The 24,390-nt window shown below is 48.8% G+C and overlaps 8 protein-coding genes across 8 annotated transcripts; 5 read left to right on the plus strand and 3 right to left on the minus strand.

The window, feature by feature from the left end:
* Positions 1–488: 488 nt before the first annotated feature.
* Positions 489–2,442, minus strand: F4812DRAFT_468653 (Cation/H+ exchanger; the record flags this gene model as incomplete). Its single annotated transcript, XM_047938807.1, has 6 exons — positions 489–826; positions 880–1,348; positions 1,405–1,969; positions 2,068–2,206; positions 2,277–2,345; positions 2,394–2,442. The coding sequence occupies 6 exons, from the start codon at positions 2,440–2,442 to the stop codon at positions 489–491; spliced, it is 1,629 nt and encodes a 542-aa protein (XP_047785884.1).
* Positions 2,443–6,013: 3,571 nt separating this feature from the next.
* F4812DRAFT_468657 (GroES-like protein) lies at positions 6,014–7,414 on the minus strand (the record flags this gene model as incomplete). Its single annotated transcript, XM_047938808.1, has 2 exons — positions 7,073–7,414; positions 6,014–7,007 (listed from the first exon to the last, which is right to left on the minus strand). Exons 1-2 carry the CDS (start codon positions 7,210–7,212, stop codon positions 6,014–6,016), a joined length of 1,134 nt encoding a protein of 377 aa, XP_047785885.1. The 5' UTR covers positions 7,213–7,414.
* Positions 7,415–7,661: 247 nt separating this feature from the next.
* Positions 7,662–9,830, plus strand: F4812DRAFT_453515 (uncharacterized protein; the record flags this gene model as incomplete). The annotated part of the gene is made up of 2 exons (XM_047936496.1): positions 7,662–8,066; positions 8,133–9,830. 2 exons carry the CDS (start codon positions 7,662–7,664, stop codon positions 9,828–9,830), a joined length of 2,103 nt encoding a protein of 700 aa, XP_047785886.1.
* A 1,311-nt stretch (positions 9,831–11,141) lies between these two features.
* Positions 11,142–13,884, plus strand: F4812DRAFT_243960 (uncharacterized protein). Its single transcript, XM_047930661.1, has 2 exons — positions 11,142–13,409; positions 13,507–13,884. Exons 1-2 carry the CDS (start codon positions 11,458–11,460, stop codon positions 13,649–13,651), a joined length of 2,097 nt encoding a protein of 698 aa, XP_047785887.1. The 5' UTR covers positions 11,142–11,457; the 3' UTR covers positions 13,652–13,884.
* Position 13,885: 1 nt separating this feature from the next.
* Positions 13,886–16,304, plus strand: F4812DRAFT_243961 (putative allantoate permease). Its single transcript, XM_047930662.1, has 2 exons — positions 13,886–15,729; positions 15,798–16,304. Exons 1-2 carry the CDS (start codon positions 14,438–14,440, stop codon positions 16,117–16,119), a joined length of 1,614 nt encoding a protein of 537 aa, XP_047785888.1. The 5' UTR covers positions 13,886–14,437; the 3' UTR covers positions 16,120–16,304.
* On the plus strand, positions 16,305–17,977 carry F4812DRAFT_243962 (uncharacterized protein). The gene has a single exon (XM_047930663.1). It carries the CDS (start codon positions 16,489–16,491, stop codon positions 17,884–17,886), a length of 1,398 nt encoding a protein of 465 aa, XP_047785889.1. The 5' UTR covers positions 16,305–16,488; the 3' UTR covers positions 17,887–17,977.
* Positions 17,978–19,142: 1,165 nt separating this feature from the next.
* On the plus strand, positions 19,143–20,764 carry F4812DRAFT_244045 (CBD9-like protein). Its single transcript, XM_047930664.1, has 4 exons — positions 19,143–19,405; positions 19,474–19,622; positions 19,772–20,051; positions 20,250–20,764. Exons 2-4 carry the CDS (start codon positions 19,574–19,576, stop codon positions 20,566–20,568), a joined length of 648 nt encoding a protein of 215 aa, XP_047785890.1. The 5' UTR covers positions 19,143–19,405; positions 19,474–19,573; the 3' UTR covers positions 20,569–20,764.
* Positions 20,765–21,512: 748 nt separating this feature from the next.
* On the minus strand, positions 21,513–23,731 carry F4812DRAFT_244095 (uncharacterized protein). Its single transcript, XM_047930665.1, has 5 exons — positions 22,661–23,731; positions 22,400–22,596; positions 22,059–22,277; positions 21,812–21,996; positions 21,513–21,695 (listed from the first exon to the last, which is right to left on the minus strand). Exons 1-5 carry the CDS (start codon positions 23,072–23,074, stop codon positions 21,652–21,654), a joined length of 1,059 nt encoding a protein of 352 aa, XP_047785891.1. The 5' UTR covers positions 23,075–23,731; the 3' UTR covers positions 21,513–21,651.
* Between the last annotated feature and the right edge of the window lie 659 nt (positions 23,732–24,390).

The following is a 24,390-nucleotide window of genomic DNA, read 5'->3' on the forward strand; positions in this document are numbered from 1 at the left end:
GGTCGAAAAATACCATTTGGCTAGGTACTTTAGCCTTTGTCACTCTGCAACATCTTTATGAAAGAAGCTTGAAAAATTGCGAGGTTGAGCTTATCCTAAAGTTAAACCGCGTTTCTATTATAATTAATTAAAAGCACGATTTTATGCGTTTTATTGGTAAAGATATCACAGAGTGACAGGGCTATATTCTGGTATAAAATTGGGGTGGACCGGATATATCTGGCCTATTACTTTTTACTTGTACGAGAATACTGATCAGATAGCCACCCGCGTTCTTCAATCGGCTATATTATCAAATTGAAGAATTAAATCAATTAATAAACGAAAAAAATATTATAATCATCCAAGTATAGAAAGTCGAGATAGTCGTTTCGATGGATTCATAATCTCGTACGGAGTCTCATGGACATTGTGGCCTATTCCAAGAAAGGTCTTCCATACATTTACATGAAAGAAACAAACAAAAAAAAGAACATTCTCCAATTCCTCTATGTCGTTATCATCCTACTTAGGTTAATCGCTTGAGAGCGCTTTTTTTCCTCTTCGGCCTCGGTCGAGACGCTATCGGTGTCGCTACGATTACGAGAGCGCGAAATTGGAAGTGTCGCCATGTTTACAAGAGGACGGAAGAATCGGTTGTAGACGATGAACGTATCATGGTCGCCTGCTAAGGCGTTTACGGGGGTCGCCATGTAGATGCTTCTCCGCCTAATCTCAACGGCATCTTCGGTGATTGGCCGGACGTTGAAGTATTTATAAATGACGCTGAGAATTGGTATGGATAGACCGTGTACTACGATCGAGAAGAAGACGAGGAAGTATACCACTAGCGAACATATTAGATAGCGGGCATGAGAGTCTTTAGTGAAGTCAACTTACCTGGACATATTGCATCGAGGAGTTCTCGCTCCCGCGGACTGGCTGCCTTTTCCTTCGGGAATAACAACCGGGTATGTTGGAGATAGTACACAGCTCCAACACCTATTGGGCCAAAATACCCCATGAATAGTGCTTCTCGCCAGTTCTTTATGACCGCCGGCATGGTCTTATATGTAAGAAGCAAGGCAGGTATCCGTCTAAATAAGAGAACCAGGACGCCAAGACCAAAAAGACGAGGATAGGTAATGCCAGTAGTAGCGGGCTGATGGAATTCCCCCCAAGGCATCGCAATGCCAAGATACATGAAGCCGCCGAAATTCAACATAACATCGATGCACGAATTGACTTCGTCGTGGCGGCGTTCTGTCTCTGCGAGGAACTGCCCGTCCCAATTTAACGCGCAGCCTGCAACGAAGCATGCAAGAAGGTCACTAGTACCAATTGCTCCGCAGGTTCCAACAATAAACAGCTTTGCGATGTTATCAGCAATCGTTCAACCATAAAGTAATCATCAGAAATACTCACTCCCAAGGCCGTCGGGAAAAGCAGGTAGCTTTCCGAATCGATCCATCTCCGATAGAGTGAGAATCTAATCCCCATTCTAGCACAGTACCCCGTAACAGCCCCGTATACAATAGCCAACAACACAATATAGATAAGAGTTTCGATGACCCAGTTGCCTAGCGCGATGCCCACATCGCGCGTATCTTCGCCCACGCCTCGGCCGCGCTCGACGAGCTTTTCCTCTCGGTTCTCCGTAAGGCGTAGGAGGTTGACAGCAAGCATTAGAAATGGCGAGGCAAAACCATCGTTAGCACCAGCCTCGGCTGAGATGATCTCTCGGAGAGGTCGCGCGACATACTTGTCGGCAAATGGGCCCTTGGCGACGGCTTGGGAGAGAATCGGGTCCGTAGAGGTAACGCACGCGCCCATAACAAGAGCGGCGAGCAAGGATATCTTCGGGATCGTCGCAAGCACGCAAATAGAGGTTGCCAACCACATTAATGCCATGATAGGGACAAGGCAGACGATTATCGCTTTACGGTGGAGTTGGAGATATCTCGCTGGGAGTTGGTATCCTGCAATAACCCTACAATAGTCGGAATAAAAGCCTGGTTAGACTCGTGAACTTGTTCGATATTCCAGCATCTTTTCGAACGAGTATGGCTCGCATCGCATCGCACTCACAGTTGAATACCAATCATCACTCTCATAATACCGAGGGTTATCGCATCTTGTTGGCCTGGGGTAGCCGATCCCCATCGTTTGGCGTCCAAGAACCTTGCCGCGATAGGTCCTAGGATCATACCAGTAAGAACCGCCGGCACTGTCGCATAGGTAATTAGAATCACGTAACCGAAGTCGATAAATATCATAATCCATAGAATTGCACTAACATGCCTCCCCGAGGTACCACACCCCCTTTAACTTAACGGCTACCAGGCCGTAGATTACAGTAAAAGCACCTAGAGCGCGTTAGGATTGTTCAGTCGTCTTGATTATGGCCAGCTTACCGAGAACAGAAACAACTATATTCAACTCGCTCACGTCTAGAGTCGGCATCGTGAGATATGGCGTCGTCGAGAAACGAATTTTACGAATGCAGAGAAAGATTCCAAAGACTTGGCTCTGGGGTCGGATTTTTCATATTTGACAGCCATGGGGACGCGCCAGGGAAATACAACGAAGTAGGTACGTAGAAACAACAAAACACAAGCTACCTACCTGGAGTGAAATAACGATGTACGTGTAGATCCACGCCCACCCACTGGGAAGGGTGATGTGCATTGCAAGTAAGTCAGTGAAATCTCCGGCTTGGCGATGGTGCACAGATCCATTCCACATCAAGGAATGCATCTCTTCCTAATGGGAGTGCTTCAGCCACTGTGTCTCGCTAAAGAGGGCCCCTAAGGCCCGATGAACACATACCCGTGTTCCCTCGCCTTAGTCTTAGACATATCATGTCTTAGCTGCTCTTAAAAAGAAGCATCAACAAGTCCGATCAACTCAAGATTCTGGCTGAAGGGCTCGCAAGGAAAGCATGTGCTGTTAACTAGTCCAACCATTGGATTGGGGCAGGTATCTCTGTGTATCGAGTAACTTACTTCATGCAGAGCGAGTTGCTGACGAAGAAAGTGAGACGGTACCTACCTACCCAACTAGTAGTGATACAGGGGTTATGGCATTTTCCCTTAGAAAATGCGATAATTAGAATTCTGATATCCTTAAGGGTCAACGAGAGACAAAATGCCGAGAGTGGCACAAGGTGTACGAAGGGCATGAACGAAGAGGGATACTAGATCATTGTTGCACGTTTCATGCAGGGTCAGCTCTTGATAGGACGTGGGGATTTGAAGGTGATATATGACCTAGGATCGATCCAGTCAACTGTGAACCATAACTCCGTCAGTGTGAAGTAATGTGGTGATTAATATGGCGACTCAAGAAAATGGTTGACGATGATTCTTCCAACAAGTCCTCTCCTTTCCTGCTGCGAGAGTGACTGGCTATCGACTTAGATAGAGATGAAGTCATGTGGTATCATATCCGATACACTGCTTAAAGGAGCCAGACTCATCACTAAGCTCTCTTCTCCTGTTCCAACAATTACAGCAACAATAGGTGACAAGACTTAGAATTTTAGATCAAGGATAATGTCGAATCCTTCTAGAGACACTCGGAGCCAAACACAGCATCAGTCATCATACCTAACTGAGAGCGATGTTACAATAATCCTCGATGACCCCAACGTCCTCGGTAGGGCAGCATGAGTGATACGGAAAAGTTCCTATTCTAGACCATCAGGGAGAGACCATCGTACAGTCGTAGTGACACGTTATACCATGCATGCCATAGAATTTGTCTAAATGTTTCGTAAAATAATCGCCTTTAAGCTTAGAAGTATCTCGTTGATACCACAGGCATGTTATTTAGTCGATTAACCATGGATACCTTAGGAGGTAGGTAGAGAACTTTCCCGACTCGAAGGATGCGGGCACTAGATCATTTATTGTTCATATCAATTACGCGACTAGCAGTCAAAATATATTTCCTCCACTGCAATTCTTACGGCTATTCTCAAAGTGGATATATATCCTAAAGCTTTCCAGCATGCCTTTGCAACCCGGTTGCTGATGGGCGATGAAAGCTTTCGGCTGACCCAAGTGTTGAAGCTGGAGGAGTGCGCTATAAAGTAGCACATGAAATTCCGGGATGTGTGTAAGAGGTACCTATCTAGGTAGATATTGGTTGGGACAGTGGATACATTGTGACAGTTGGAGAGAAATCAGTCAAGCGATTCTATTTCATAATCTTGTTTTAAGGGTTGTGCTTATCCAGCTCTGTGATAATATCAAGAAGAAACCCATGTAACACAATCAATTCCGGGGATGCCCCACATCCTCCGGAGGCCCAGCCGGACTGGGTCCACTAAACTTCCGGAACTGCCAGAACAGGTATGCTTTACAATTGTGTGTGTTGGTATAACAACGCCACGGCTTTTTAGGTACGATTATGCCAATGCAGGTTTGGCTATGGAAGGCAGACTTTTGCGTTGTTAGTTGTTAATGCACATTGACTACAAAACCCAGGTATTATGAGTATTTGTTTTACCTGGGTACTTTGGGTAAGTACCTTAGGAGGTAGGTATATATTTGCCTAAGGATCATATAGACTGTAAGTGAATGTTTTTAGCATCAGTTTGCTAATATTAAAATAAATGGGTATATTCTTTATTTGTTGCATCTTGTTGATTCACTAGTCTGATAGTGGGCCAATAAGACGCCCTTAGGATCTTTGTTGTAGTAAGTGAATTAATTCACTGACAACCCTATAAAAGGTTGCGGTGGGCTTTGGAAGCTAGGACAGTCCTATTTGCCTATTTGACATTAATCGACCATATAGTAAAGGAGAGCGCAATAGCGGGGCGAAAAGACTTGACGATAGATTACATGTATGGAAGTAACCTAGATATCTACGTCCTAAAGAACGTAAATAGGCACGTAAGGTGCCTTGGGAGGTAGCTGCCTACTTCGTGGTTACCTACCTCTAGGTAGGTAGGAGGTACCTAAGATAGTCCAAGTCTTAGGTTTCCCCAGGGAAAACAACAAGACCCTAGCTCACCAAACACGCTGTCGCCTAGCGACACGCTAGCGTGGTTTCCTCTCAGTGCAGCAGAACATGGCACTTCCCTTGTGTATTTCAATACTTTCTTTTCCTATTCTAGCTACCTTTACGTTAGGTACCTGTACCTAAGACATGCACACTTATTTACCCTTATTTACCTAAGTTATTTCTCGTTACAAAACCCAGAAATATTCAACCTGAAAACCCACACACCTTTTCCCCTCAGCAGGCCGCTTTACCTACACACAAACTGACGAGCGACTGCAACCAATCCACCATGTCTTACAATATCGTTCTCCCTGATTGGGTATTCAACACGACGGTCCCTGAAGATCTGGACGACGCCAACGCCAGAATTGCAGCTGTGGAAGATGTAGTTCTCGTAAGTACAGTGATGGTCAACCAAGATAGTCCTTCAGCAATAAGACCTGTAGGCACTAACATAGCGCTTAATATAGAACCATCTTCCCGCGAGCTACAAGGACTGCCCCACACCCGAGGCTACGATGAACTTGCTAGGAAGTGTTTCCTGCATGATCCGGGCCCTCGAAAGCACACTCACGGACTTTGCCATCCTGCACGTAGAAGCTTTTGATCTGGTGCAGAAGGCCTCCTGGTTGGCCGAGGCTCTCCGCCTGATCGTTCAACGAATCAAGGAAGGATGGGTGGAGTTTGCCAATCAGTTTCAGGGACGGATCTCCCAACTCCAGGAGTTTGAAGAAAACCTGGCCATGTGAAAAGGAAGACGCGCTGCCCGTGACAGTACGTGCCTTTGCTGGGATGATACTTGAGAGAAGCTGACGGATGGAAGATAAGGGGGGATATGCACGAATTCTAGGTCGTTAATGTGAGGTAGTATTTCCACCTTATTATGTACCTCATGAACTAGGAAAATGCGAGATTGATTCCCGTCCCAATTTGCAATGAATTATTTATGTAAAACGTCCAGGATGCTGGAGTAACCACCTGAGCAGAGGCACTAATGATCCTCTCGTAATTCTATCCCAAGTTATTCAGAAGGAAACTTGAATTTGAAGAACTCTTCAACCTTCCGGGCATTTTTGTGGGACACCAGGGCAGGATCCAATTTGTGTAGCCCGGTAGTGACATCGCCAGACTCCTCAATCTTGTAGACATATTTCAATCCGCTAGCCTGTCCATCCTTTAGCTTGTTCAAACCTATCAAAACACCGTTTAGCCCACCCGGTATAACTTCATACGGATGGCCCTTCAGCTTCCCAGCTTCCAACAGACGTCCGAAATATCTGGACCAGATATATCCGACGTCCTTGTGTGTCGTGAAGACTCTGAGAACAACCGTATTGGAAGCCTCCACGCCATCCGGAAACCTGAAGTTCTCACGGGCATTGGCGAAGAACTGGTATGGCAGTACGGTGGTAATTCTACCGCCGTTCTGGTCGACAACTCGAGAGGCTACTTCGAACGACTCCCCCTCGCTAATTGCGTCGAAAACGTACGGGACCTTGTCGCCTAGACCTTCCTTGGCGAGGATCTCTTGCACGCCGGCAACTAATGCGTCCTCGCCCTTGCGGTAATCAAGGACGTGGTCGGCCAAGGTCATTGCGAAGTCGGTAGCTCTGCCAGCTACTCCGATGATAGGACCGATCCCCGAGAGTCGAGCAAGTTTGGCGGCAAACGCGCCGCAGGCTGACGTGACCCCGTATATGAGGAGAGGCACTTTCTTCCCCTCCGGGAACCCCCTCAGATCAAAAGGAGCCGGAAGCTTCAGCTCGATATACAGAGCCACCACGGCGGTATAAGCTGCTGTGGGAATGGTTGCAGCCTCTTCGAAGGACACGTTGTGCGGCAGATGAAATGTCGCCCAGTCAGGGGCGGTGGCGTACTCTGCAAAAGACCCGTTTACATTCATAGCTTCGTGATACGCGCATACGCGGTCGCCGGGCTTGAACTCGTAAACGTCCTTGCCGACCGAGTGGACGATTCCGGCGATGTCATCGCCGGTGTTAAAGGGAGTTCCGTTCCTACGTGCGACTTAGCATCGACTAACTTTTAGGTAGGGTGGCGGAGAAAGATAGAACAGACGTACCAGTAGGGATGTTTCCAGTCCTTTGGGTTAGATCCCGAGACGACGACTTTGATAACAATGAACTTGTCTTTAGGGGTCGGAATAGGAGATTCGATAACCTCGAACGCGTCGAGAGAGGGCTGAATAATGACTTCCTTCATGGTGACGGACTGAAAAACTTGGAAGGAGCTAGAAGTACTTTTGAATGTTTATGATGTTGCTGCTGTGAGGTGATGCTGATTTGGTCCAGAGAGACGTGTCCATGACAAGCATACCTTATATACACTCATTTCCCTACTGCTGCGTCCTCTTCGTTCTATCTAAGGTCCGCGGAGGCTCGATCCATTACTCAACAACGCTAAGATGTCACCAACTAAAGGAATGGATTATTTGTAATACCCTATTATGCCCGACCTTAACTATACCTGTCGGGGTTAATCCTACGTAGCAGCGTAGTTAGTTGACCAAAGCGATCCGTTCCTTCATCCACTTTAGTAAGTGGCCGTTGACAGGGGCGCGCTCGGGCCTCCGCGGACCCTTTAGCGGAGCTCCATGGATCTCACCATCTTGTTCTCTAACCAGCTGTTCTCAATATAGTCGTCGCCTTAACATGCACTCAACCAGGCAGAGAAGCAAGGCTCGTCCGGACCCGGTGTCCTGCCAATCATGCCGATCGAAAAAGTTGAAATGCAATCGGGTTCGGCCGTGTTCGAATTGCGCCGCACGGGGTATCAGCTGTCATTTCCTGGTCCCGCCCCAGAAGACGCCAGAGACAACGACTACAGAGTACAGCTCGGCTGAATTGATATCACGTATTGAACGATTAGAAGCTACCGTCTTCCAGTCATTTTCTCTAGGGACGACTCATCCGCAGCACGCCCCTGATGATAGTCGTCATGCAGGCCAGACGCTATTTACGCCCGCTTCAGAACCCGTCGTTGGACCCGACGTCCATCAAACGCGGGACAAAGACTCGGATTTCCTGGAGAATATAGGGACAAGAGAGGATTCGCTGGTACGTGGGCATATCTCATTGTATTTGGGTACCTAATGTATGTGGGCTCTAACTCCATAGGCACAGCTCTCTCCTTTATCCCATGGCTTGGTCTTCAGAATAGACAAAGCACGCGAAATCCATAGAGCGCATGCTTCTCCCCAGGATACAATAGCAAGCTACCCTTTAGGCAATATCATTATAACATTTCCGACATACAGAGAGGCAGCCTTACTATTCCAAAACTTCGAATCCAATATAGACCAAATGTGTCGTATTCTACACATTCCTACTACCAAGTCTCTCATAAAGACTACCTATATGAAGCTCGGACAGGGGGAGGCTGTTCCGCTCGGACAAGCCGGACTGTTGCTTTCCATATTTGCCCTGTCCGGGTTCTTCTACCGATGCTCCGAGAATTCGGAGATAGCAACTAGCGAACAAGAGGCCGTTCATATTTCAAAGGTCATAGGCAAAGCAGCGCTGGATGTGCTGGACTACTCGCGAAGGAATACGTCGGGGACGCTGGAAGATGTCCAAGCTTATATCTTTATGTCTCTCGTTTCGTTCCACCTCGATGGTTTCTCTGCAAGGGGTCGTCTTCTATCAGCTACGGCGGCGGCTATTGCCAGAGACCTTCGCTTGCATCGATTAGACGCCGCAGATGAACGGCCTGCTAAGGAGGAGACTAGTGTTCGCGATTTAATAGATCGGGAGGTTAGGCGCAGAGTATTTTGGCATATCACAGCTGAAGACTGGCTACAGTCAACCATCAGCGGGCCTCAGGCCGGAATGTACTTTATCCACCCGAATCACATCGACGTCAGACTTCCGAAGTACTATTTCGATGACGAAATTCTGCTGAGCGAAGAGACCGAATCCGCAGATGGCCCTCGACCAAGCGGAACGGCTTTTCTCCTCGAGAGGATCCGACTCGCGCATCTGTGCCGCGAAATAGTCGATACCGTGCCGTCGGAGACGTCCAAGGCGCTGCAGATGCCCTACGAGAATATCATAGCACTAGACAAGAAGCTGCAAGATTTCCTCTTGAGCCTCCCGTTCTTCTTCCGAACCGACCCCGCAAGCCGCGAGACGAGCAGAAAGTTCGAGACCGTGTATCCGTATATTCCGCACATGAGGTACGCCATCACGAACGCGGCGCACAGCAGAAGGTGTAAGCTACATCAGAGGTTTCTACTGCGGCAATCTCACGACCCGCGATACTCGTACTCGAGACGGGCTTGTCTGGAGTCGGCGTTCGCCGTCATAAACGGGTACGAGGACCCGACCGAGTTCGATTCTCCGGCTTACACGACCGCGCGGATGGGGTTGGCTATGCATTACATGCATCTCGCCCTGGCAGTTATGGTTATGGATTTATGCTTTAATAGGCCCGGGGCGGATGGGACGGAGGTTAAGACAAAGCTCAGGGAGGCTTTCCAGAAGTTCGACGATGATCGGCACGTCTCTCCGCTTCCGAGGCGCTTCTTGAGTTCTCTGCGCGAGGTTTTGCAGAAACATGGAGTGTATCTTACCAACCAACCTACTGTATCAGGGGCCGATGGCACTATTCACGGCGTTACCGATGGGATCAATTCTACCAGTTCCAATCTTCTTCAAGAGGTCCCCATGCAATCCGCAGTCGGGTCGGATATACCATATGCAGAAGCTGGCGGGGAAGGTTCCTTCGAGGAGTTCTGGCAATCCGCAATCGAAAGCGAGATGAATCTCGACTCGACAACGTGGGACACTCTATTCTCCGCTCTTGATACGAGGCCAATATGATGAAGACTTACGACATAATCGGTCCAAGAGTTTCTAGCTGGAGAACCTGTGTCAGTATCGTCATTGAGGAGGCACCGAGAATATTATTACGAACTACTTACTGCGGCTATAACTGCAGTCGGAACTGAACTTAAACGAGGTTATTTTTGCCTTGCATCAGCATAACGCGGAAATGTAAGAATATACTTGTTGTATACGTCGAGTGGAGGGTTAGCCTTACGGGCTGTAGCCGATGCCGGTCCGGCTTACAGTAGCCACCTGGTCCTGATCATTCTCCAGGCAAACGTCATAGAAGCGAGCCGAGTTGAATATAATGCTTCTTATGCGATGGTAAGTAACTAACGCAATGCTGAACTCAAAGGTTTAGACAGTGACATACCAAGAATCGGCTAGTTCGGGAACGGGTTGATGTCATGGATTTATTGTAATTATTAGGTATAAAGGTAAAGATAAATATACAAGGTTCACCTAGTAGGAGAAATATAAATACATTATGCCATGTGACAGTTGACAGTTGACATCTCGCAATATAGAGTTTAACATGGATAGGGGTAAGGAGGTAGTCTCAACTTTGAAATGGGACATGATATAGAGAAGCCAATCCGAGGAGCTGGAACCTGAGATTTTACCTTTTCCCGTAATTTCGTCCATGGATATATCCTGTGAGGTAGAATGTGGTCTTGGAGATGGTTAGCATCAAAACTCAATCTTTCCTATCATACGATGTATACCACCAGAGTCCGCCTATAGGGTTGATTGATACTTCATCTTTGGTGGAGGGGGTTAGTAATTAGGTAGCGATATTGGCCATCTCATGAGGTTCATGCTCTCAAGAGCTATTCCTCATATAATTTAATTCTTGAAAACTTTGTCGAACGAACTATTCCGTTCGGTTGCACCGTTTTACCGCAGGCATAGCTCACTCTCAATCGATTCATGGTATACTGGACTATGGATCTGCGGTTATTCTCCGAGTCTTCGGTGTCGTATATCATAATCAGGCACTCAGCATCCTATCGTTGTTAAGGCCATATATTAGGTACGAATCAGCTCATCAGGGGTTGGTCGAGGTTAAAATACAAGCCTCGCGTGATGAATACATCATCCCTCTGTCCAAATTGCGTCAACATGTTATATCATATCGGAGTTAGTGAGATCTAACAGCGCTTTGCGGTCTCGTTTTCGACTGTCTCTCCTTCACTAACAGCAGGATGCATCTTCCCATATCCAGGCTTGGAATTGTGACTATGCGTCTTGGAATATCTCATCAGCCCTCGTGATTATCCAGCCTCGTCTGACCATATTGTCTGTAATGCCTAAGAGGTCTACGGCACAATGAGCCGCGCGATGGTCCATTCTATTTACCAACACAAACTTTGATTTCTTGTCACAAACTGCTAATGCATGACGTTTCTCGAATGATCAAGCTTTTCAGAGTTTTCTCTTGGCAGGGTCTCCCTTCTCGAGTATCTTGGAATATAAGATCGATGGACTCTCTGTCGTTCTCTTTGGTTTAGGCTTTTCTTCTTTCTCCTCAGCCTATCGTTTCGGGGCAGCTTTTCATACCTGACCCTAAGAAGTTTCGAAAAGGAGTCACGAGTGTTTTGGCTGCGATAATACCGACAAAATGATACGGGCAAGCAAGCCGCTTGTTCTGCTCTCCATTGTGAGCGGTGCATATTCCCTCGTTGCACGTGATGGCGGATGCAACTTCACGCTTTCAACAAACGGCTCATTCACCGGCCAAGTTGGCCAATATGACGGTGGTCAGACTAAAGGGGGGCTCCCTGGAACTAATGTCGGACAATCCAGTTTTGTTCTGAATGGCAATACGCTGTCTGATGGTCAAGGCCGTGGTTGTTGGTGGACGCCCCCAAGTACCATACTCCAATGCGACCTCGGCCAAAGCCCCGAAGGCGGATTTGCTATCGGCTGCAACGGAGAGCTCACGTTCAATGGCCAGTCTGCTTTCTGGCAATGTGCTACGGGAGAGGACGGTGTGGTGATGATATATCTTGCACCTGGAGGAAGCAACTGTAACCAGATTTCCTTAATCGCTAGTGGGTGTCTGCCTTCCTCATGCGGTTCTGGCTCTGGAACTACTCCGGGCATAGGCTCAACATACCCTGGCGCAAGCGGAACAGCCCCGGGTGGAGGTGGTACTACATCGCAAGGCGCAGGTTCAACTTATCCTAGCGTAACTGAGTCTGTCCCACCCGGTGGTACTGGGACAACGCCGCCCCAGGAGACTGGCAGTGGTCCCGGAGGTGCCAGCTCGACATATCCTTCGTCGCCTGACACGACGCCACCTGGTGGAGGTGCTTCCCCATCTTTGCCGAGTGGTTCCGAAGGCGGCTCAAGTTCATGTATGCCGGAGACCACCACACTTTTCGTTACCGTATCAAATACAGATTGCGTTTCGACAGTCACTGAATGTCCAGAACAAATTCCGCCCACTGGTCCTCCAGCATCTCCACCTCCAGAGATGAGTCCACCAGAAACACCAGTAACCACGCAGGAGCCAAGCCTGGAAACGTCGCAGCCGGAGTTTTCGCTAACCCCAAGATATCCAAGAATGGTCATTCCTTCTGTAGAGACACTTACTAAGCTCATGACACCTCCGGAGACACCCACCACGCCGTCGATGCCTACTATCCCTCCAGAAACGCCAAGTAAACCTCCGCCGTCGCTACCGCTTCTTCCTCCAAAGACACTGACGGCAAATCTGACCTGTACTACGTCTCCTCCTGTGCAAACAAGCGAGACTTACCCGGCCACCCCTCCAACGATCACAGTTACTAGGTCTGAGACAGTTACGGTTTCCGAGTGCCCGTCGAAATCAACGTCGTCCCGGAATATGTATAACAGTACTAGCGTCCCAAGTACCCCCGGTACTTCGCCGCCCGGTATTCCTACTACACCCAGCACAACACCTAGGGTTCCGACAACTACACCTGAGGTCCCTGGAACGACATCTACGACTCCTGGTGTGACAACACCATATCCTACCACAACCCCTAGATATCCTAACACAACTATTGGATATCCTACATCACCTCAGGTACCTACTTCGTCAGCTACAGTACCAACCACGTTGCCCGGAGTGCCTACAACAACACCGAGGGTACCTACGACAACACCTGCTACTTCACCTAGATATCCTACTAGTCCACCTGGAGTACGAAACACAACGGCTACAACTCCTGGAGAGTCAACAAGTGTCCCTTGCTATCCAACAGGGCCGCCGCCGCCGCCTGCAAGACTGCCCCTTCCTCCTCCGGGACCACCACCCCCTCCCTATCAAGGGCCACCACCTCCTCCGCCGCCTGCAGGAACGCCTCCTCCTCCTCCAGGGCTGCCGTCTCCACCTCCAGGACCACCGCCCCATCAAGGACCACCGCCGCCTCCTCCAGTGCCGCCGCCCCATCAAGAACCACCACCCCCTCCACCAGGGCCGCCGCCCCATCAAGGCCCACCGCGTCCTCCAGGACCGCCTCCTCCTCCGGGACCACCGCGTCCTCCAGGACCACCACCTCCTCCGCCGCCGCCTGCAGGACCGCCTCCTTCTCCTCCAGGACCGCCGCCACCACCGCCTGTAGGACCGCCCCCTCCACCCCCAGGACCACCGCCGGGATCACTGCCACATCAAGGGCCACCGCCTCCTCCTCTGGGGCCACCGCCGCCGAGCCAGCCGGGACATCCCAATGTACCACCTCCGTAAGCAACGCCCTCGTCTCAGGCCACCAGCGCTCAAGGTTACCCCACTGCAGCACCACCACCCGCAGCACCCGGTAACAAACAGGGAGATAACGGTTGGCTAGGGGCAGAGGGACGCAAGGGTTCAGGCGAGCAGCCCAAAGGGCCACTCAGAGTGCTCGGGCAAAGGTGGTAATAGGATATAGGAATAGCAATAGGTAGCCATGATTAAGTCAGACTATTTCTTTTGTCATTGAGACATAGTCCCGACTCGTATATCTTAGCCTTTGTGAATTATTAGTATATTGTCTAGGTACCTAAGGTATGTTAAAGAAAAACATGTTTTTTCTTTATTCATGCTCAAGAGAGAATTCATGTGTTTTTCTCCCAGGGGAAAAACACTTTGACCACTTCCAGCCACTTATAAATCACAAGCCCCTGAATGTGATCGACAATGTGGCTGTATGTGGCTAATACCTAGAAGTTACGTACACCGTGTAGAGGTTCATGTACATAAATGGAATTTATCCTTATCACATTCAAAAGACGCGTAGCTAATTGAAACATCCAACGCGCTTGTAATGATATACAGGCAGAATACCAATATAATGCTCTCAAAGTTACGAAAGTGTATTAGAGTCTGTTTTATAAGATAAGATAGGTATGCGCGTCACAACTTGAGATTCCTTCCCAGTTCCGGGTGTGATACGCCTTGGGCTCGACATATCCCAGTCCCGTTTGCCCTTCTTGGGGAAGACGTTATCGCGACCGCAACCTCTGCATTGGTAGCGCCGGAGACGGCCGATCAAGATCGACCCCGTTGATTCGCCAGAGATTGTCTGTCTCGGTTTGCACTATATACCTACCTGTAACTTAGCTAAGGTGGGCGAGTGAGTGAGTAGCTATTTACAATGACCATGCTGTCGTGTAGCGAGCGAGAGCCGCTACTCCAACACGATCAACCAGAGTCAAGCCGTAGTAAAAACCACCCTATAATGGCCGGACCAGAAGTTAACCTCGTGCCAAATGGTGACGGCGGTTCGGTCGGTAATATTGGACCTGATGAAGCGCGCCGTATCTTGCGGCGCATCGATTGGCGCATCATGCCGCTCCTCTTTCTCACCTACACCTTCAACTTCATGGATAAGACCATATTGTCAAGTGCGTCGGTGTTCGGTCTGAGAGAAGACACTCACCTTGAGGGCTCGAATTATTCCTGGGTATCCAGCATCTTCTACTTTGGCTATTTTCTCTGGGCGTACCCTACGACCCTGTTGGTAGCTCGCCTGCCGATAGGTAAATATCTTTCCGCCGACACCTTCGTATGGGGCGCGGTGGTCGCCTTGACTGCCGCGTGTTCTAATTATGGCGGCCTGATTACTGTGAGGTTCTTCCTCGGTATCGCAGAGGCGACTATTTCGCCCGCTTTGATGTTCATAACGTCCACATGGTACACTCGAGACGAAATTCCCGTTCGGACAGGTATCTGGTTCGCAGGTAACTCCGTAGGCGGCATCGTGTCGTCACTCCTCGCCTACGGGATTGGCCATGTTTCTGATAATATCCACCCGTGGCGTTGGATGTTTATCATCTTGGGCGTCGCCACTTTTCTCCTCGGATTTGGGCTTCTCTTACTATTGCCCGATACTATTTCGGGCGCCGAATTTCTATCTCCAGAAGAGCGTCAATGGGCTGGCGACCGAGTTGTAATCGCCGGTACAGGTCGCACAGAAAACGCGACCTGGAAATGGGAACAGGTGACGGAATGTCTGCAAGATCCTAAGACGTGGCTTATATGGTCAGTTGCACTACTCTGCCAAATTCCCAATGGCGGTACTCAGAATTTCGCAAACTTGGTTATCAAGTCATTTGGGTTTTCGTCACTCGAGTCGACACTCATTAATATTCCATACTCTATCATTTCCGTAGCAGCCATCTCCGGAACTGGGTGGGTAGCCGGACGCTTCCGCTCGATGAACTGCATTCTTGTCGGCCTTGTCGTAGTACCACCAGTAGTCGGATCTGCCTTGATCGGGAGCCGAAGCTCTATTCCTCATGGTGTCTCCCTATTTGGGTATTTTCTTCTATCTACCGGCCCATCTGCGTTACCTCTTCTTTTGTCTCTTGTGCAATCCAATTATCGAGGTGTCACCAAGAAAATGACTATGACCGCAATGCTATTTATTGCTTATTGCACCGGCAAGTAAGTAATGGATTTCTCTAATTCGCCTCTATTAAATGTTACAGGACCGCTTGCTAATTTTCTTTTAGTATTGTCGGTCCCCAATTATTCAAATCAGATGAAGAGCCAACGTATGATACGGCCTTTCGTGCAATCATGGTCTGCTATGCCTTGGTAATATTCCTCATTGCGACACTCAGGGTTTATTTACAACTAGTCAATAAATGGAGACAACGGGAAGAAGGCATTCAAGGAAGTGCTGGAGCTTCCGGTGCTGTCGGCGGGGGTAAAGTATTCGACATTACAGATACACGTAATGTAACCGAAGCAGTTCATGAGGTCCGATTGAGACCGGAAGACTATGAAGATACTACAGACTGGAAGAGTTTTGGGTTCCGCTACAGACTCTAGAAGAAGCTTTACGTTAGGTTGGGTACCTCTATGCATCTATCAGAAACCTATCCTGAGTCTGGGGTTTCCTCGCGATAGAATTCATGGTCCATAAGGCAACTTCAACATGCACCTCGCCTCTCAACTTCCTCCGATCATCTCATTCGTTCCTGGCCTATTTAGATCTAAGTTTTAGCAGGCAAAGTATATCGGCACGGCTTCATGTTCAATTGCAAGACACACAGAGCGTATCCCTCAACTATAGGATTGATGTTTTTTTTTCCTCTCTCAAAAAACAGCATTCTAGCAGGAAAACGGATTATAGTAGCAATAGCCATTCATTACACATTCAAGTTTTATCGTCTCTAGCTAGGGATATTTACCGGCAAGATGGATCCATATGTACTAAGAACGTCCGAGGATAAAGTTGAACAGACTAAATCTGACTTCCGTGGATCCTGTGTAAAATCACCAAATGAGGAGAATATCAAGTTGCTGCTTAGCGAAGAATGGTGTACTAACGACATCGGTATCAAACTGCTATCACAGGATCCTCACGCTTATACATATCTAATTACGAAGCCCGACCCAAACAAGCTTACCAAAACAATCATACGCGTGATGCTACCTGTCGACCCTTATTTCAAAACTCAGGCCGAGGTCTCTTCCTTGGAATGGGTTCGACAGTATACATCGCTACCAGTTCCGAAAGTTGTGATATTCGACCCGACTGGCACTACTCAGATTGGGCTCGAATGGATTGTTCTTGAATGCTCGCAAGGCCAGGTACCTCCCATGGCGGAGGCTGAAGTGGGTGAAGCTAACTGGGAAATGGTAAGCGACGAAAAGAAGCGGTCGTTAATAAGACAATTGGTGGCATTCTATTCTGCCACATTCGACCACCAACTCTCCACCATCGGCAGTCTATATATGGGCCATGCGACCGGAAGGCGGGACAGAGACGATAAAGTTGGTGTTATCGTCTCCCCGGAGTTCTATATGGACAACCAGAAGGTCAATATTGGCCGTGGACCGTTCAGAAATAGTGCTGAGTGGCTCCAAATACGCATAGAGATGAAGCAGAGGGACAGCTTGGCCATCTCGAACACCGACGTGGCGCTCAAAACCAAGCATATCATCGATCGCCTGAAGAGATTGAGAGGAAGGCTCTTTGATTCAATACTCTTTGAACCCACAGTGCTCACAAACTGTGACATCAATTATAATAGCATCCTGATGAATCGTAATAAGCTAGTCGGGATACTGGGTTGGGAGCATACGTCTGCGCTTCCATTATGGAAAGGGTGCGAACTTCCCAAATTCCTGCAAGGGGTAGCACGTAACCAACAACCCGAAGAGAGATATTACCTAGACGAACATGGCCAGTGGTTGGCCGGGGCTGAAGAAGACTTCGCCAAGCATATGCTTCAATGGGAGAGAACATCGCTTCAAAAGATGTTCCTTAACGAAATGTCGCAAGCGTGTCCCCAATGGACTACCATTTATAACTCTCCAATTACTCGACTAAGGAAGGACTACGACATTGCCGTAAGCTTTTGCGACAACGCATCCACTCAAGCTTCAATTGAAAGGTGGCTTTACACCGTAGAGTCTGGTTTGGAAAATATCCGCCTCCAAGACCCAGGAAAGAACCGCGTAGATATCTCAAGCCTCGGTTTTACTATCCGCAGCCTTCAGGATCGTATATACGACAGCACGAACGTATCCGACACAGCAAGACAGCCCGTCACTGGCCCAGAATCGTATATATTGCATATGTTTCGATAAGGAAGGATATTGTTTACGGACTAGGCCTCTGGGTTCTACGCTGCATTGTGGCCACTCTTAATTGATCACACCAATCACGAATCACGATCAGAATTACGGTGAAGGATACCCTAAGAGGATGCGAGGCCTTATTACTCGCAGTATTATTGTTCAGACGGGTCGAGTTGCATGCTCTCTTTGGGATGGTCCAGGAAAGGATCGAGGTAGTAGCCAATCAAGCAGCCATAGTTAATACTAAACCAACCACGGCGTACATAAAGAGCTTTCTTCCCTGGATCTCGGATCTAGTAATTTATAAAGGAGCACGGAATCGACCCGAACGCTGCGTGTCTGCAATATCGAATGGCAATGCTGGTAATTGTCACGACTCTAGACCACCAGAGCCGAAATCTAGACTTGAGCTCACCCACGTCGTCTGACCTTGCCATAGTAGTTCAATCCCAAAAATAGCTTGTTCAAATTGTATCACGATATATTCCAAGGCACGGAACGTGCTCAAAGCTCCACAAACCTTCTCTCTTTTTCCGGATACTGTGATGGCGTTTCCCGGAGATGCTTTCACGATGCTACCACGTAAACAGTGAAGGCTCCGGACGACGTCGTTGCGATGCTTGGCAGCGTGAATTTGACTTAGTCAACTATGAGAAATGTCACGAAATGTCACGATTTGTCGTGTGTGCTACGGGGCGATTTGAAATATGAGGCATCTGCTTGGTCCATTTGCCAGTCACCGAGTCCCCCCATTCGGCGTGGAACCGATGTATCGTCGGCCTGCAGGCACGAGGTTATCCCTACAACATGGATCTTCTGGGTTAACCCTCCTCCCCCCGTCGTAACCCGCGTAGCCGACCCCTTGGTGTCCTTTTACGGACGATGCTATTCGCCCTTCTAGAATTAACAGAGGAGTAAACACGGGTAGAAAAGATACAAGGCTCCCTTTCCCTGCCCGTTTCTATTTTGCATTTACCCCGGCTCTGATAAACACCCCCCAGCCCTCCCCTAGCAAGCAACCTAGGTTAGGTACATGTGGTAATATACGGCTAAATAGCTGGCGCGCTCTCAACGTCACCTTTCTGCTACCCCATCCGCCATTTCCTCGGCCCTTGCTACTCCAATTGATGCCTATTACGAGCGTTCCGTTTTCCGAACAGAGCGGTTCCTTCTTTTCGCCGGACGGAAGTTTTGTCATCGTGTTCCTAAGGTGGTTGGCCAAGACTCTTGACGATACCACTGTAGGTAAACTCTGCTTCAATACGTAATTCGCAGTTCAACGATGATCTTTGAGTTTTGGGTGGCTCAAAGCCAAGGTCCCTCTCTCCCTCTCTATCTCACTTCGCCTTGCTGGCTGGTATCTGTGCGGGCGCCGGCCCGCACTCTGTTATGAGCCGTTCAATGGGTATTTAATCATTAAGTACCTGGAATATCTTCCTCTGTGCATGTGAACTCGTTCCCGTTTCAACTACTACCTACCAATAGTTGTCCCAGACCAGGAAAGAAGTTTCAGAACCACATATAATCTGTAAGTCCCCCTATATATAAAACTATTATATATCAACGTAAAATTCTTCATCTAACAATAACCCTCAGTACTCTCACGTATTATTCAAAATCACAATAAATAAATACTCATCGAAACTCGTTTCGTCAATTATCAAATTCTATAGAAGCTTCAGGCTAAACATCCAAAATGCGCTGGAACTTGGGCTTAACGTGCGCTGCTGCGTTATCTGGTTTTGGTGCGTACTCAACCCCTAAGCAGCAGCTTGAAGATATCACCTAGAACAATCTTTTCTTTTTTCCGGACGGCAAATGAAGTTGTTGTTGTTGTTGTTGTTGTTGTTCAAGGACGTTGGCTAATATTTTTACCGCGTGTTTTTGTTTACAGCGTCCAAAGCCAGCGCGGACGTATTCCGCGATCCCGACACCGGATTTTCGTTCTCGCAGAAGGACGTTCCGATCACAACCAACAACGACCATATCACGTTCCGGGTCGCCATCCCGAGCCCCGCGCCTGCGAACCAGCCTTATGATGCGGTGGTCCAGATCGTCGCTCCTGTTGCTGCTGGCTGGGTTGGCGTCGCCTGGGGCGGTTCCATGACCAACAACCCGCTACTTCTCAGCTGGTATAACGGAGGGAGCGGAGTGGTATCTATACGCCGTGCGACGTAAGTTGACAGAAATTCCATCAAATATGGGAGCGTACATGCTCCCATATCACTCCTTGCCTCTCTCCTCTCCCAATCCTTTTTCTTTTTTTTTTTTTTTTTTCTTTTTTTTTTAAGAAACAGAAAAGACAACACACATCACCAAAACACAATAAATACAAAAGACATACGAAAGCTAACACCGTCATCTCCGACCAGCACGCACACGGCGCCAACAATCTACACGGGCGCGACGGCGCAGATCCTCAAGAAGGGCGTCAAGACGAACGGGACGCACTGGCAGGTGACGGCGCAGTGCGCGGGGTGCACGTCGTTCGCGACGACGGGCAGCGGCACCAAGACGCTCAACCCGGCGGGCAGCAACCGGCTCGCGTTCGCGTACTCCAAGGCCAAGCCCGCGCAGCCCGGCTCCGCGACCTCGCCCATCAGCGTGCACGACCTGTTCAACTACTGGGAGCACGACTTCGCCGCCGCCGGCAACCCGCAGTTCGCGGATCTGGTCAATCGGAACTTGTGAGTTCTATGTATATATATACCTTATATATGTGCGTGCCCTGTGTGTACTTTAGATGCCTGCACTTGAAAGTAATATAACTTATATCTACCAATTTGTTTGTGGAACACTTTCTAACTATATTTTTCCTTTTTTTGTCTCAAGAAACTCTTCGCTTGCCTACGTACCCGCAAGCAACCCGAGAATGCTGCGACGACAAAAAAGCGGCGTTGACGTATCGTGACGGCGTGATTTAGTGTCTGCGTTATTGGAGGAGGGGTCGGTTGAAGTGTCATAAGATACACTAGAGAAGGAAGAAGACGAAATAGGAGGGGAGGAAGGGAGGCGCTCCGAGTTTACTTGATTCTATTACTGTCTTTTGCACCGAAGATACCGTACGTGGTGGTGTATATACCTATAAAATAGAGAGAGTGTATGACTTCAATTTTAGAGTCGCGATAAATATCAAAAGAGAGCCAGTTTTATAATATCTACTTTCAAACCCTGACTTTTCCTAGGTAGCAACCTAAGGTATTACTTCAAAAATATGACGTCTCGCTCCGAGGCTTAAGATACCTATGTTCCGAGGAAACCTTTCCTCTTGCTACCTACTGTTGTATCGGCCGCAGAATCGCTGTGTCCAGTGACATCGTGTTCAAGCTGTCTATTTATATATACTCAGGGTATCCTTATTGTTACCTCATTTAAATAATACATCCAAGCAAGATCCACGATCGCAAGTTATTTTTCAAGAGAAAAAAATCAATTTGGAATTGCTTATAAATTACTTTCAAGAACACTGTCGATGACAACAAGCTTAGATGTCTAGCTTAACAGATTTGTTTATTTCAACACAACAAGCAAGAAAGACAAAGAAAAACAGACAGACAGACAGACAGATAGCCATCAACACCGGCAAGCGTGAGAATGAATGTTTAATACTTCCTAGCTCGCTGAGCACCTAGGTACCTACAAAGGGGTAAAAATCGTAAAATCCCATCTTTTAGAGCCAAAGCAAAAACCCACGAGACCTTCCGATGTGATACTTGGACCCCCTCTGCTTGTTGGCGAGCTTTCCCGTGGAAACCCGGTCCGCCTATCTCCCGTCTAAGCCTTGATCGCCATTTCGCCCATGGGGAGAGCCGCGAGCCCTGTGGTTTGGTGTTAGCGATTCTTTTTTTTCTTTATGCGTGTGTGTGTGTGTGTGTGTGCAGTCTTCCCGGTAATTTAAGAAAAAAGAAGAAGAAGGTTAGGAAGGGGAACTTACAGCCGTCAACATCCTCCGGAGCTTGTTGCTCCTTGGTGCAGGCGTTGTACTGGGCCGGGGTCTGGGCGTGGATGCCGGCGGTAGCGCAGTCGGTGTTAAGACCGCATCGGCCGATGTTGTCCATGGCCTTCTGGAGAGTGTCGCCCTCCCAGCCGAAGAGGTAGTCGCCGTGGGCGGCAGGGCCACTAGAAAGAAAATTAGCTTCGTTAACTCACCTCACTTCACGAAAAACAAGTCGTCAACTTACCCGAGGTTCATGGAGTAGACGTAGGGGTTGGAGCCGTCGGTGGGGAAGTCGGGGCTGTTGGCGAACTCGGTCACGTTCCACATCAGCTCGTACATGATCTGGGGGAGCTTGACGGGGTGGGTGGACGGGCAAGCACCGCCGCCGGTGGCGCCGGAGCCGGAGCTGTACGCGACGTGGCTCTGGTGGTCGGGGCTGTCCAGGTTCTTTCCATCCCAGCAGCTGTGAACAAAATAGGGTCAGCAAAGTCCGAGCAGGAGAAACGGGGGTGGGTAATAAAAGCTTAGGTAGGCATTCATATAGAAGGTAGGTAAATAAATAATGAAAGAAAGGGGTAAACTCACGTAGGGAAGATGATGGTCTGTCGGATCATCTTGCAGCTCTTAGAACTGGGGATATCGACAGTATCGGAGCCAGTGCAAGGAGCACCGCCAACGAAGGTGTTCTCGTTGGGCGATGTCCAGCATCGGTGGCAGATGTTTGACTTCTGGACCCTGTTGGGGTCGGTGTTGGCGGCGTTACCAGCCAACATACGGAAACCCTAGTTTCGGTTAGCCATGTCTCGTCAATTCTTTCACCTTTCTCTCTCTCTCTCTGTCTCATACCTTCTTGAAAGCGGTGGTCTTGCCGCTGGGGATGTAGTAAAGGTCGAGACCGCCCTTGTTGATGAGCTTCCCTTGCGGGCCACCGTTACCGACCTGAGGAACACGCTTGTATGTTCCGTTCTTGGCCTTGTAGAACATGACGGCGGTCCAGTAGTTGGACTTGTCCTCCTTGAAGGTACAAGATGTGCAGGTGGACGAAGCCAGGTCGTGACTTGTGGGGTCCATGGTGACGTTCAGGGAGTTACCACCGACCAGCTGGTGAAGGTGAGGAGTGTACTTCATGCCGGGGTTGACCAAGGGGTCGATTCGGTCAACGACCAACTGGGAGCATGCGAATCGCAGCATAGAGTTTCCGAACTGAGCGGCAGCATTTTGCGCTAGAAGCGCGGCGGCAGCGAGCGAAGTTAGCTGCATCGTGACTGATTTTCACTTATAAGACGTTTAATCGATGAGCCTTTAGTGAGAATAAGTGAGGCGCCGGATGAGCAACAATGGTAAGCTGAGAGAAGGCAACGAGATGCACGGTTGCAGAAGTGAAATCCGTGGATCTGAAATCTCTGGAATTCCGTGATGCCTGTCGTACTTGTATGAATCGTGGGAGGGCGCTCTCACGGGCTGGCGCTCACTAACTGCCGAGCGCAAGGAACTCGCTCGAAGATTTCTTTCACTTTGACGCCGCCAAACCATTGGTCAGGATCATTTCCCAGCTTTATTGGCATCGATTTCCGCATTGGGGATCTAGGACAGCCATGGCTCCGTGTGTTGATTGATCCTTGAGCCTTGCTTTCACCCCCTTCTGGCTGTATCGCATTTACCCGGTTATTTACACCTCCCAATTATAGAACCACGATAAATGACAGCGTAGCAACAAGCCGCATCCAGCACTCGGAAATATGGGATCGAAACAAACTTGGATTCAATATTGGGTGCATCTGAGAAACTTTCTTTGCCACTGACCGCCGTATACTAACACTCACTTATAGTTAGTTATGTTAGACCTGAATTAGGTTACCGAACATGGCCTTCCATATCGTCTCGCCTGTGGAGACAGACCATGGTTCTAGACATGAGCGAGGTAAACTTCCACAGCCAAAGATCCGCTATTCAAGTTAACCTGTAAGATGTTTTAGCTTCTCCTATCGTGTCTACATAGCTCTAGGTATAGCTACCTGAAACCAAAGGTACCTAGGTAAAAGTCAGCATCTCCCCACGATGCTATTAACAAGTGATCGGCAACCGTAGGCTAGCCTTATGGCCGAGCGTGCGGCGAGGACTACCAGGGTGTCAGGATGCTCAAGAAGCACCCGCTCTTCACTATATCCGGACAAAATTTCGGCCCTAATGTAGAGAGGAGGAAGTAGTGCCAAGATATGGCATAAGCCCTCATCCGGCATCCATATATCAGCAATTATTAGGAGCATATCCTGGTGTCGTCATGCCCAAAGAGAGAATGTCTACCTAGAGTCAGTTGCCTGCTTAATTCGCGTGAGTGGTAGGTATGCTTATTGGTGGCACGCCTAGACATCCCCCATGAGGCCATGGCATTGTTGTCGGTGCCCTGTGATAGGTTGCGGGTAGTAATGTGACCTGTTGGGTGAAACATGTAACCAACAGATACGTTGCCTCGATATTGCGGCTGCTTGTTACCTACAGGCCTTCTCTCGATGTTGTAGCTCACACGTAATGATTCGGCTAACTGTGCCGTAGGGCATACTCCTGAACGAGGGCCA

Source organism: Daldinia caldariorum (assembly GCF_022478825.1).
Source record: "Daldinia caldariorum strain CBS 122874 unplaced genomic scaffold F4812scaffold_26, whole genome shotgun sequence".
NCBI classification, from domain to species: domain Eukaryota; kingdom Fungi; phylum Ascomycota; class Sordariomycetes; order Xylariales; family Hypoxylaceae; genus Daldinia; species Daldinia caldariorum.

Bases quoted from the DNA above. Each gene is read 5' to 3' on its own strand.
- F4812DRAFT_243960 (XM_047930661.1), top strand. From the start codon at position 11,458: ATGATACGGGCAAGCAAGCCGCTTGTTCTGCTCTCCATTGTGAGCGGT. The intron at 13,410-13,506 runs GCCGCCACCACC...CCTCTGGGGCCA, and splicing joins CCTCCTTCTCCTCCAGGACC to CCGCCGCCGAGCCAGCCGGG.
- F4812DRAFT_243961 (XM_047930662.1), top strand. From the start codon at position 14,438: ATGACCATGCTGTCGTGTAGCGAGCGAGAGCCGCTACTCCAACACGAT. The intron at 15,730-15,797 runs GTAAGTAATGGA...ATTTTCTTTTAG, and splicing joins ATTGCTTATTGCACCGGCAA to TATTGTCGGTCCCCAATTAT.
- F4812DRAFT_243962 (XM_047930663.1), top strand. From the start codon at position 16,489: ATGGATCCATATGTACTAAGAACGTCCGAGGATAAAGTTGAACAGACT.
- F4812DRAFT_244045 (XM_047930664.1), top strand. From the start codon at position 19,574: ATGCGCTGGAACTTGGGCTTAACGTGCGCTGCTGCGTTATCTGGTTTT. The intron at 19,623-19,771 runs GTGCGTACTCAA...TTTTGTTTACAG, and splicing joins TGCTGCGTTATCTGGTTTTG to CGTCCAAAGCCAGCGCGGAC. The intron at 20,052-20,249 runs GTAAGTTGACAG...ATCTCCGACCAG, and splicing joins GTATCTATACGCCGTGCGAC to CACGCACACGGCGCCAACAA.
- F4812DRAFT_244095 (XM_047930665.1), bottom strand. From the start codon at position 23,074: ATGCAGCTAACTTCGCTCGCTGCCGCCGCGCTTCTAGCGCAAAATGCT. The intron at 22,278-22,399 runs GTGAGTTTACCC...TTTTGTTCACAG, and splicing joins CAGACCATCATCTTCCCTAC to CTGCTGGGATGGAAAGAACC. The intron at 21,696-21,811 runs GTAAGTTCCCCT...ACCAAACCACAG, and splicing joins TCCGGAGGATGTTGACGGCT to GGCTCGCGGCTCTCCCCATG.